Genomic DNA, 13,362 nt, shown 5'->3' on the forward strand with positions numbered 1-13,362 from the left:
CACCTTGATGGCTCTGGAGAAATTTCAAAAACTGAGGAAAAAAGACAGAAGTATTATAACAAAAGATGCTCCCATTGCTCTAACGGCTTAGGAAATTCTAAGAATTTAGGGAGTTGTGAGCCAGGAGCCATGGACAAAGAGTAAAATATATATGTGTTATACATCAAAATATCACACAAGAATATTGTGGTCCAATATTGTGGGTAAACAGGAAAAATATCATTTTATATAGAGAGAGTAGTTGTGTATTAATACATACACAGATTTATTTTTATAAATTGTATGTTAATAACAGAACTCTCATTTTATTCAGGTGGCAAAGTAAACAATTTTAAAGTTTTCCTAGTCAAAGTTGTATCTTGATGAATTCTGAAATATGTTCAGACAGTCCCTGACTTATGATGGTTCTACTGATGATTTTTCAACTTTTATGTTTTATGATGGTGAAAACCAATATGCATTCAGTAGAAACCATACTTCAGTTTTGAATCTTGATATTTTCCCGGGTTAGAGACTAAAGAGTACAGAAATACACAGACAGACATTCTGTGTGCTTGATTGGAAGACAAAATTGTTAAAGATGCCAATACTACTCAAAGTAGTCTATAACTGGTAGCACTGTGGTATTGGGCAACGTTTCTTCAGACTTGGCTCAGAGTTACAATGCATTTAGCATATTAAAGCTGACAACATGGAGACTTTTTGCAGGCCTCCCCAGACAGTGGAGTTTTCCTGATAATTTGCCACATTAGGTTATAAAATATTTCATTAACAGTTATTTTCTATTTTGCAGAGGAGTCTAAGAACGTGCAGTTGTTCCATTTTCTTGCTAGACTTCAACTTGTTCCTTTCTTACAACTCTGTCATCTTCCACGTCACACTTATTACCAACCAGAATTTTGGAACACCATCAGTGTCTTTAACTTAAAGAATCTGTTCTCTCTGATCTTGTGTATCATTAAATGTGAACTGTGCTGTGTAGGAATAAAATAAAGCAAAGCCTTGTCCATGTTTCATGTACAAATCTATCATCACTGTAAATGGCCTATTTCTATATTATCCAAGATTTCAAGCGTATACTGTTTTGCATCTACTTTAACTTGCTTTCTATAATAATCTTCTATGGTAGGATTATATTTTCAACAAAAATTCCTTGAATAAAGTGTACAGTGGGAGTCAATTTTCCAATGTCCCCTGAACCAAGAACTGCTAGCTTATACTCACACATAGTGCAAACTTGTAAGAGCCAGTACCTCTCACACCGTCCCCGGGGCCCTGCACCCAAGAGCCTTGAGCTCCCTCTGTGTCGATGCTTCTGTCACCAAGTCTGTCCTGTTGCTGCAGCTGCCAGGGCTGGTTTGTTTAGAAGCCTGACTCTGGGCAAGTTTTGCCCTCTCTTCTCAATTTCAGGATCAGCTTGTCCAGCTCAGTAAAGATTTCTACTTAGATGTTGATTAAGATTAAAATGAAATTATATGGTTATTTGGAAGGGGAAGTTGACATTTTTAATGTTTAGTCATTTAAGAATATATTTCTCTATTCCAATCACTTATGCTCTTTAAAACAATTTTATAGCTTATTTCATCTAGTCCTTATACATTTCATTAAAATGAATTCTTAGGCATTTTATAATATGTATGTTGATATTATTGTACATAGGACTTTTTTCATCACGACCTACGACGTGTGGAATCTTAACTCCCCAACCAGGGATCAAACCCGGGCCTTCGACAGTGAAAGGTATAAATTTGTTAGTTTTAAAGAAAGTATACTTCCTGTTCATATTATATTGGGAAATAGGAGTGAGCAATATGGTTTTTTGATTTTGTTTTTAGTATTACTTAGTTTTTATTTCAGTAAATATGTGGGAATCCATCAAATATTTGTTTGAAGAAAGAAACTTTTGATATGCAACCCCTTTCCCTCAACATATTAGATTTTTTAAAATATTTTAATTTTATTAGAGTATAGTTGATTTACAATACTGTATTAGTTTCAGGTGTACAGCAAAATGATTCATTTATACATATAGTCATTCTTTTTCAGAGTCTTTTCTCATATAGGTTATCACAGAATATAGGATAGGGTTCCCTGGGCTGCACAGCAGGTCTCCATCAGTCATCTGTCTTATATATAGCAGTGTGTGTGTGTGTGTGTGTGTGTGTGTGCTCATCCCACATGCAATAAGTCTTATAGAAGAATTATTTTCTATAAAACCACTTAGCTAATTAACTGACAACACTTTCCTAATTTACACTTGATATGCTGAGTAGGTTAATTCTTATAAAAGATCAGTAGAGTCATGGGCAATGAACTAATTATCAGAAATGTGATGAAGTTACATAGTCCATGTTAAATGTAGTTTGTAACTTCAAGCAAAGATTTCCGTTTTACTAACAAATATCCTACAATAACAAAATTAATAAAACATTAATGCAGTACATGTTATGTGGTATGTATTATTGTTTCATGTGTAGTAATGACTTAAATTAATACATTCATGTAATACATTACAATTCTTATTATAAAGTAAACAGACATTGAGAGCATTCCCTTTGCTTGATGAAACTAAGGTGAAGAGTTGAACTAATCTGTGATCACATTCCTAGAAAACTACATTTTGTAATAAAATTTCTACTATTAAAGTATTACACTCAATATAACAGCAAATTTGGAAAACAGCAGTGGCCACAAACTGGAAAAGGTCCGTTTTCATTCCAATCCCAAAGAAGGGCAATGCCAAAGAATATTCAAATTGCCACACAGTTGCTCGCCTTTCACATGCCACCAAGGTAATGCTCAAAATCCTTCAAGCTAGGCTTCAACAGTATCTGAACCAAGAACTTACAGATGTAAAAGCTGGATTTAGAAAAGGCAGAAGAACCAGAGATAAAATTTCCAATACCTGTTGGATCATAGAAAAAGCAAGAGAGTTCCAGAAAAACATCTACTTCTGCTTTATTGACTATGCTAAAGCCTTTGATTATGTAGATCACAACAAACTGGAAAATTCTTCAAGAGATGGGAAGACCAGACCACCTTCCCTGCCTCCTGAGAAACCTGTATGAAGGTCAAGAAGCAACAGTTAGAACCAGACATGGAACAATGGATTGGTTCCAAATTGGGAAAGGAGTACGTCAAAGTTGTATATTGTCACCATGCTTATTTAACTTCTATACAGAGTACATCATGTGAAATTCAGGGCTGGGTGAAGCACAAGCTGGAATCAAGATTGCCAGAAATATCAACAACCTCAGATATGTAGATGACACCACCCTTATGGCAGAAAGTGAAGAGGAACTAAAGAGCCTCTTGATGAAAGTGAGAGGAGAGTGTAAAAGCTGGCTTAAAACTTAACATTCAGAAAACTAAGATCATGGCATTTGGTCCCATTACTTCATGGCAAATAGATGGGGAAACAGTGGAAACAGTGTCAGACTTTATTTTCTTGGGCTCCAAAATCAGTTTGGATGGTGATTGCAGCCATGAAATTAAAAGATGCTTGCTTCTTGGAAGAAAAGCTATGACAAACCTAGACAGCATATTAAAAAGCAGAGACATTACTTTGCTGACAAAGGTCTGTATAGTCAAAGCTATAGTTTTTCCAGTGGTAATGTATGGATGTGAGAGTTGGACCATAAAAAAGGCTGAGCACCAAAGAATCCATGCTTTCGAACTGTGGTGTGGAGAAGACTTTTGAAAGTCCCTTGAGCTGCGAGGAGATCAAGCCAATCACTCCTAAAGGAAATCAACCCTGAATATTCATGGAAGGATTGATGATGAAGCTGAAGCCCCAATACTTTGGCCACCTGATGCGAAGAGCCGACTCATTGGAGAAGACCCTGACACTGGGAAAAGATTGAGGGCAGGAGGAGAAGGGGATGACAGAGGATGAGATGGTTGGATGGCATCACCAAATCAATCGACATGAGTTTGAGCAAACTCCAGGAGATAGTGAAGGACAGACAGGGACTGGCATACTGCTGTGCATGGGGTCACAAAGAGCTGGACACAACCGAGTAAATGAACAACAAACTCCACTTCACTTGCAGCACTTACCTTAACAAACATAGTTCTTGCTCATAACAGTTCATCTCAGGATGAATCCATTTCCTTTTGGAAAAAATAATCGCTGAATATTACATTTTACTTGTTTATTTAACATTTTACTATATAGAAAATTTTGACTATAAACAAAAACAGAGAGGCGTTCCCTGGTGGTCTAGGGGTTAGGTTTTGGTGCTTTCACTGCTGCAGCCTGGTTTCAACCCCTGGTTGGGGAACCAAGAACCTACAAGTTGTGCAGTGTGGCCAAAAAATAAAATAAAAACAGGATAGTATAATTTCATGAGTCTATCATTCAGTCTCAGCAAATATATATCTCTTTAGCATAGTGATTTTGAGGTTCATTCAAATTGTAAAATGCATCAGTGATCCATTACTTTCATTGCTGAATGGCATTCCATTGGATGAATACACAGTTTGCGTAGTGTATTCATTCAATAAGGAGATTTGGATTGTTACCAACACGGCAGTTATGAACAACACTACTATGAATAGTTGGGTATACATCCTTGCATAGATAAATGTTCTTATTCTCTTGGGTAGATTCCTAGGAAGAAACTGCCAGACAGTTTTTCAAAGTGACTCTATCATTTCACAGTCCAACCTGCAGTTTCCAGTTGCTGTATGAACATTCCAGTTTCTCTACAATCTTCCACAGGTCCATTTATACATCTTTGCTGAAAAGCTTATTCAAATCTATTAACTAGAATAATAGGATTTTTAATCGGAATATTTGTTGTCTTATTTTGAGATGTTATATTACAGATACAAGTCCTTTCAGGTAGATGACATTTTCCTTCTGTCTGAAGGATGACCTGTAACAGATCGGCTGGTGATGGATTATTTCAACTTTTGTAGGTCTAAAAGCATCTCTTCACAGATGGCTTTTCTCAGAATGTTCTGAACTTTACAGTGTATCCTTATTGATGTTTGGGGAAGGGGTGGTGGTTTCCTCCTTGTCTTGAGCCCTGATAATTACATGCTATCTTCCTTCTGAATCTTTGTGCACAGAAAATTGGGAAGCCACAATCAACAGCTCCAAGATCCATGTGATAAATATCAGAAATGAGTTTTCAGAAGAATTTTATGATTATTGGTGAATTTTATTATTACACCAAGATATAGGTATAAATCTTGGAGGCAAAAAAAATTTTATAACCTTATTAAAATGGATAACATTACAAAAAACACAGAGCAAGCTGATAATAATTTAAGAGTATATAAAGAGTTAAACATATACACAAAGGTTAATCTTTTCCATTTTATCATCTATGAGGTTTTTATTTAATTTACTTTTATATTTGTGTTTAATATACAAAGAGATAATAAATTTAAAGCCTTTACTTTTATTTTTAAAACATAATTAAAAATCTGATATTATATATATATAAGATTTCACATCTTAACCCATAACATCTTTTTGCTAAACAGACAAAATGTAGTCCAATGAGATAGTTACATTCTTTTGTTCATATCAAAACTTTGAAATCCAGTGAATAATTTGTACTTACTTGCATATCACAAGCTAAATGCTAAATTTTCATCAGAAATACTTACTCTGCATTTAGAATTCATAAAATTTACAGTTGAAAGAGTATATTCACATATGCAAGCTGTTCTAAGCATACTAAAAAGCTTCCCAATAACTGGATTAAATATCAGCATTTAAAGTTAAACTAAAATTCAATAAAATTAAAAATTCAGTACCTTGGTGGAGCTAGGTATGTTTATGTGTTTGATAGCTGTGTTGAGTAGTGGCTACTCTAGTATACAGAGGAACTCTAGAGAGTAATTAAGTGGCTGGGGAACGAAGATGGCTTCAATCTTGTACTATTTCCATACACAACTTACCCAAATACATGAACAAAACATTTTCTTGTTTTAAAGAATATGGTAACTAGTAAGTTGTAGAGATCAGATATACCCTAACAGGATGAATGCTGGGGCAAAACAGTTCTGTTAATATTATATAAGTTTCTTGTAACTTAAAACGAAATTTCTAGTAATAGCATTTCACAAACACATTACAAAAGTGCTTCATCACAAAAAGATTTATTTCAAAGTAAAGATTATGTGCCTGGTAAAACTATACTATTTAATTAATAGGATCAGAGTGTCAATGAAGACATGGATATTTAAGATAAATGCAAACAGTTTGAATAGTTTTGTAAATTGTGAGTAGAAAAATAAATATTTATAAATTAATATTTTATATGCTGTGCTGTGCTCAGCCATGTTCGACTCTTTGCAGTTCCATGGACTGTGGACTGCCAGGCTCCTCTGTCTATGGAATTTTCCAGGCAAGAATACTGGAGAGGGTTGCCATTTCCCACTCCAGATGATCTTTGCATCCCAGGGGCCAAACCCAGGTCTCCTGCATCTCCTGCATTGGAAGGTGGGCTCTTTACAACTAGTGTCAACTAGGAAGCCCAATATTTTATATATTTGATTTAAAATACTTGTCTATGAACTTTAAAATTAAATTAGATACTATAAGTTTAGGCATATGTACATTTTTATATGTGATTGTGCTTCCCTGGTGGCTCAATGGAGAAAATCCACCCGCCAATTCAGGAGACTCAGCTTCCATCTCTGGGTCAGAAAGATTGAAGATCCCTTGGGGAAGGAAATGGCAACCCCCTCCAGTATTCTTGCCTGGGAAATCCCATGGACAGAGGAGCCTGGTGGGCTACAATCCGTGGGGTCACAGAAGAGTCAGACATGACTTAGTGACTAAACAACAACAAATATGTGATTATGTTAAATACATTTTATAAAAGGTATTTCCATGTATGGTCATAAGTGGTGTTAGTCTTATAGTTTTACTGATAGTGTTTTTTCTTGTCTGATTTTAGTATTGATGTTAGGAACTTCAAATACATAAATGAGGCCCAAGTGAAGATTTCCTCCTTGTACTGAAATGGGCATATAACAGGAGAATTAGCACAGCATTGGCTTGAATTCTATAACTTACCTATGTTTTGGGGAGGTTGTTATTAGTCTATTCAGTGTCTACAGCTCTTTTTCAGCAAATTTTCTTAATCATGTGTTCTTAGAAAATTTCCTTCTCTCCATTGCCATTTAAAAAAAATATTCCATAGTTTTTCAATTGTCTCCACATCTTTAGTTATATCTCATTTTTATGAACCTCTTCCCAGAGGAGTGAATAGAGCTTCATAAAGCCTGGAGAAGAAAAATCCCATTTTCCAGATCAGATAGACTAGGTTTCCAATAAACAAATAAAAAGAGGAAACCATTTTGAAGAATGTGTTATATATTCAGGTGTAGGGAACATGAGGTTCCTTCTCAGTTTCTAAAAGAAACAAAGTGTGGGAAAGAAGACGAGGGAGACCACTGTCCACTGCCCTGAGGGTAGGCAGGACAGACAGAACTGAGTACAGAGAAAATTAAAGAGGTAACATTTCCCAACAGGAACAAACTAAATTTCACAGGACTCAGCCTCTTAGAGTCAAGACCTGGGAATTTACTTAATCTGGATTCCAAGCCTGGTTGAAGGGGAGAGAAGTCATGGGTAGTTCACAGCGGTGGTGTTCTGGGGGATTTGAGTGGGAAGGGAACTGCGTTATGTGACCACCTCCTCTCTATCTCTTGCTCCACAGCAAAATGGAAGAAGAGTCATGAACGCACCTCATTCACCCACACACAGTACAAGGAGTTGGAGGCTCTGTTTAGCTGCAACATGTTTCCAGATAAAAACCTCCAGAGAGAACTTGCTTTAAAACTCAATCTACCAGAGTCAACAGTAAAGGTCTGTCTGATCATCGGAGATGTGCTTTGAACCCTCTTTCAAATAACATTCTACTATTCAGCCTGGAAATTCCCTCCATAAAACAGTAACACTTCATTTATTGAGTCCCTGCTGTGTGCTAGTACTGAGCTGGGCAGCTGTATTAATACATGTTGGCTTTATTATCATCTAGTTTAAAAGATGAGGAAAACTGAGGTTTGGGAGCAAAGTGACTGGGTTACAGAGATAATACATAGTATCACTGGAATTGGAACTCCAGAGGCACGATAGAATTCACATTAGAGAAATGATATCATCCAGACAGACTCTCATTTAGGGTCTTCTCTAGCAAAACCCCGCAATCACTTATTTACAACGCTGCCAACAGACAACAACTCCAACCTTTGAGTCTGCTGAGCCCCCAAATTTTTTTTACAATATTGCTCACTGTTCAGTTCAGTTCAATCACTCAGTCGTGTCCAACTCTTTGTGACCCCATGGTCTGCAGCACGCCAGGCCTCCCTGTCCATCACCAACTCTTGGAGTCTACCCAAACCCATGTCCGTTGAGTTGGTGATACCATCCAACCATCTCATCTTCTGTCGTCCCCTTCTACTCCTGCCTTCAATCCTTCCCAGCATCAGGGTCTTTTCCAATGAGTCAGCTCTTCACATCAGGTGGCCAAAGTATTGGAGTTTCAGCTTCAGCATCAGTCCTTCCAATGAACATCCAGGACTGATCTCCTTTAGGGTGGACTGGTTGGATCTCCTTGCAGTCCAAGGGACTCTCAAGAGTCTTCTCCAACACCACAGTTCAAAAGCATCAATTCTTCAGGCCTCAGCATTCTTTATAGTCCAAATTTCACATCCATACATGACTACTGGAAAAACCATAGCCTTGACTAGACGGACCTTTGTTGGCAATGTAATGTCTCTGCTTTTTAATATGCTGTCTAGGTTGTTCATAACTTTTCTTGCAAGGAGCAAGCGTCTTTTAATTTCATGGCTGCAATCACCATCTGCAGTGATTTTGGAGCCCCCAAAAATAAATTCAGCCACTGTTCCCACTGTTTCCCCCTCTATTTGCCATGAAGTGCTGGGACCAGATGCCATGATCTTAGTTTTCTGAATGTTGAGCTTTAAGCCAAATTTTTCACTGTCCTCTTTCACTTTCATCAAGAGTCTCTTTAGTTCTTCTTCACTTTCTGCCATAAGGGTGGTATCATCCGCATATCTGAGGTTATTGATATTTTCCATAATTTCCTCTCTTCCCCCACTCCAGATTTGGTTCAGGAACCGGCGGTTCAAAATGAAGAAGCAGCAGCGGGAGCAAGAGCAGCAATCACTAAAGCCACCAAGCCAGGTCCTTCCAGCCAAGGATGTGCCCACAGTATCAACCAGCCCTCATTCTTTTCTCCTTGCAATTTCAGATTCCTATAACTCCCTCTCACCTCAGCCCTTAGACACTTTCCCCTGGGCAGGGGACTCTATGATCATGGAGATTCCTACAAGTGATGTCCAAACGCAAGATCCTCAACTGGAGAGGCTAGTGGCCTCAGTTCCTGCTTTGTACTCTGATGCATTTGACATCACCCAAATCATGGAACTGTACAGTGTTCCTGATGAGGATGACATCACCAACTCTTCCTTCTATTCTCTATATCAGTATCTCTCACCGACAAGGCCCAGTTAGAATAGAGTTCTTCTCTTATAGTCTTTGCTGATCCAGCTGTAGGCTTATTTCCTGGGCAGACCTCCTTCAGTGTGACAAGCTGGAGCTTTGCAGTCTACAGTCCACAGGACAGCCTGGAATTCCAGAACCCCTCCATTACAGTGCACTTTGGGTTTCTCTGATCCAAGTACTAATAAATATCAGACAGTATAGAAAAAGGATCTTCTTGCATGCTCTTTCATTTGTCTGTTTTTAACCCAAATATTTGGCCCAGTGTTACTCTGATTTCCATAGAAATATTGTAAAAACTAGGGAGTTTCCCCCAAATATAGCTCAGTACTATACAATCAGCCCTGTGACTCTTGCTGGAGAGGCCTTTCCAGACCCATAGATGGCCAATGAGACTTCAAAATTCCCTCTTCCCAAAACTACCTTTGAGTTTTTAAAAGGTCAACAGCCTCTAAGGGTCATCCACTTTTAATGGCAGCAGGTTTATATACTCACATTTCAAATGACAGCTAAGCAAGTTTTCTAGCTACATGGTTAGCATAAAAAATTTATAGCAATTCTCAAACCAATAATAAAGAAACACATAACAAAATAAGAACCTCTCAATGAAAAATATAAAATGTCTAGGAATTAACTAAGAAAATTAAGAACTTTGTACTGAAAACTTAATAACTTGAATAATGGACACTGAAGATGTTTTGAATAAAAGGCATTTGAAGCCATAAAATAATCAATTTAACAGGGCTAAAATCATATAAAGCATGTTCTCCAAACACAATGGGATGAAATTAGAAATCAATAATAGAAGAAATTCAGGAAATTTGCAAACATATGGATATTAAAAGGCACTCCCAAATAACCAATGGATAAAGAAGAAATCAGATGGAAAATTAGGACACATGCAAAGATGAATGAAAACAGAACCACAATATCCAAAACTTATGGGATGATGCTTATAATAGGTGCTTAGAAAGAAATCTACAGCTATAAAAGCCTATAAAGAATAAGATCTCAAAATCAACCTTTTTTAATAGTAGGGAGGCTGGCATAGCTATGTATGTTAAATTAAACTTTAAGGCAAAACATTTTGTTGGAAGTAAAAGTATATTAAACAAAGAATAAAAGGAACAATTAATCTGAAAAATATAATAATTCTGAATGTGTATCAGTCAGTTCAGTCGCTTAGTCGTGTCCGACTCTTTAAGACCGCATGTACTGCTGCACGCCAGGCCTCCCTGTCCATCACCAACTCCCAGAGTTGACTCAAACTCATGTCCATTGAGTCAGTGATGCCATCCAACCATCTCATCCTTTGTTGTCTCCTTTTCCCATCTTCAATCTTTCCCAGCATCAGGGTCTTTTCAAATGTGTCATTTGTACACAAATGAATTTGTACATTTGTCATATTCCTCAAATATATCAATTTTATTAAAAATTAATAAAAATTCTTGGGAAAACTGAAATGCATAATCATAATAAATGATTTTATCCATAGGATAAGTGGATAAAAATTCTGTATGTGTAGAGATTTTAACTATACAGTTAATAAGCTCGGTTTAATGAAAGTATGTAGATTTTTTTATTCAACTGGTAGAGAATACACATTCTTTTCAAGCACATAATGACTAATATTAGACCATAAATCAAATCTTAACAAACTCAAATGAATTAATAACATGCAAATAGCATTCTTTGATCAAAAGGTAATTTCCTTAGAAATTCTAACCTCTCCCTCCATTTAGAAAGTAAAAGAAAATTTCTAAGTAATTAAACATGGGAGAAATTATAATGTGAATAATTTGGTAGCATATAATAACAATAACGGGATCAGCATATACTGGGGGAAACTAATAGAGATAGTGAGAGTAGAAGGTTTGAATGTCCTGATACCCATCACATTCTGGGCCATCACAGGGATCTTGCAGAGCAAGACTGCAGATCTAGGGGAGAGACATGGGCCCTCAATTTGTGAGGTTTAAAAAAATTTTTTTTAATTACTTTTGATTTTTAATGGTCTTATTTTTTAGAGCAGTTTTAATTTCACAGCAAAAATGAGGAGAAGGTACAGAGACTTCCCATATAGTCCTGCTCCCAGATACACACAACCTCCCACCACTATCAGCAACCTACACCAGAGTGGTCCATTTGTTATAATTGATGAATCTACCCCAATACATCTTTATCCTCTAAAGTCCATAGTTTACATTAGGGTTCACTCTCAATGTTGTACATTATATGGATTTTGACAAATATGTAATTGTTATGCATCCACCATTACAGTATCTTATAGGATACTACAATGCCCTAAAAATCCTCTGTGTTTCACCTATTTGTCACTCCCTCTCCCCTAACCTCTGGCAACTACTAAACCTTATCTCCATAGTTTTGCTTTCAAATCAATAACTTTTTACCTTAAGAAACTAGCAAAAGAAGAGCAGAGTCAATCCAAAGCAAGCACAAGGAAGGAAATAAAGGCTAGAGTGGAAATAAATGAAATAGAGAATATAAAAGCAATAGAGCAAATCAATGAAACCAAAGCTAGCTAGATTGAGAAGAAGGGGAGGAGGAGGGGGAGAGGAGTGGAGGAGAGGGAAGGGGCCAGGGAGAAAGAAGAATCAAATTACTAGAATCTGAAATGAAAGGTGGGACGTAACTACCAACCTTCCAGAAATAAAAAACATTATAAAGGAATGTGTGTGCATGCTAAGTCACTTCAGTTTTGTCTGACTTTTTGTGCCCCTGTGAACTGTAGCTCACCAGGCTCCTCTGTCCATGGGATTCTCCAGGCAAGAATACTGGAGTGGGTTGCCATTTCCTCCTCTAGGGATCTTTCAGACTCAGGGATCAAACCCATGTCTTTTATGTGTCCTTCACTGGCAGGCAGATTCTTTACTATTAGTACCACCTGGGAAGCCCCTTATAAATGAATATTTGGAAGGAATGATGCTAAAGCTGAAACTCCAGTACTTTGGCCACCTCATGTGAAGAGTTGACTCATTGGAAAAGACTCTGATGCTGGGAGGGATTCGGGGCAGGAGGAGAAGGGGACAACAGAGGATGAGATGGCTGGATGGCATCACTGACTCGATGGACGTGAGTCTAAGTGAACTCCGGGAGTTGGTGATGGACAGGGAGGCCTGGCGTGCTGCGATTCATGGGGTCTCAAAGAGTCAGACACGACTGAGCGACTGAACTGAACTGATGAACAATTATATAACTTTTAAAATTTGTATAACAAATTAGATAACTTGATAAAGTGGGCAAATTCCTAGGAAGACCAAAATACCAAATTTGACTCAATAAGAAATAAAAATGCTGGGAATAGAGCTTTAACTAGCAAATAGATTAAGTTAGTAATCAAAAACTTTCCACAAAGAAAAGTCCAGGCCCAGGTGGTATCATTGCTAAGTTCTACTAAATGTTTAAAGAATTAACAATCCTTTATAAATTCTTCCAGAAAACAGAACACTTCCTAACTCATTCTGTGAGACCAGTATTAGCCTGATACCAAAACTACACAGCTATATGTGAACAATGAGATTAAAACATTCCCTCACACCATATATACAAATAGACTCAAAATGCCTTAAAGATCTAAATGAAAGATTTGAAACCATAAGAACTCCTAGAAGTAATTATAGGCAAAACATCCTTTGACATAAATCATAGCAATATTATCTTTGATCTCCTAAGGCAAAAGTGGGAAAAAGGCAAAAATTAGCAGCTGTGACCTAAAAATTTTGCACAGAAAAATAAACCACAAAACAAAATGACAATCTATGGAATGGGAAAAAATTTGCAAATGATGTGACCAACAAGGTGTTAATATCTAAAATACACAACAGCTTAAACAACTCAGTATCAAAATA

The 13,362-nt window shown here is 37.0% G+C and overlaps 1 protein-coding gene and 1 pseudogene across 1 annotated transcript; one reads left to right on the forward strand and one right to left on the reverse strand.

Annotated features, from left to right (window-relative positions):
- Positions 1 to 677: 677 nt before the first annotated feature.
- On the reverse strand, positions 678 to 1,379 carry LOC139178981 (ras-related protein Rap-1b-like; annotated as a pseudogene).
- Positions 1,380 to 1,633: 254 nt separating this feature from the next.
- On the forward strand, positions 1,634 to 9,844 carry ARGFX (arginine-fifty homeobox). The gene is given in 4 exon segments (XM_019988687.2): positions 1,634 to 1,740; positions 7,582 to 7,834; positions 9,095 to 9,506; positions 9,509 to 9,844. Coding segments are annotated over 4 exon segments (930 nt in total). The 3' UTR covers positions 9,667 to 9,844.
- Positions 9,845 to 13,362: the final 3,518 nt, after the last annotated feature.

Source organism: Bos indicus, chromosome 1 (genome assembly GCF_029378745.1).
Source record: "Bos indicus isolate NIAB-ARS_2022 breed Sahiwal x Tharparkar chromosome 1, NIAB-ARS_B.indTharparkar_mat_pri_1.0, whole genome shotgun sequence".
Classification (NCBI taxonomy): domain Eukaryota; kingdom Metazoa; phylum Chordata; class Mammalia; order Artiodactyla; family Bovidae; genus Bos; species Bos indicus.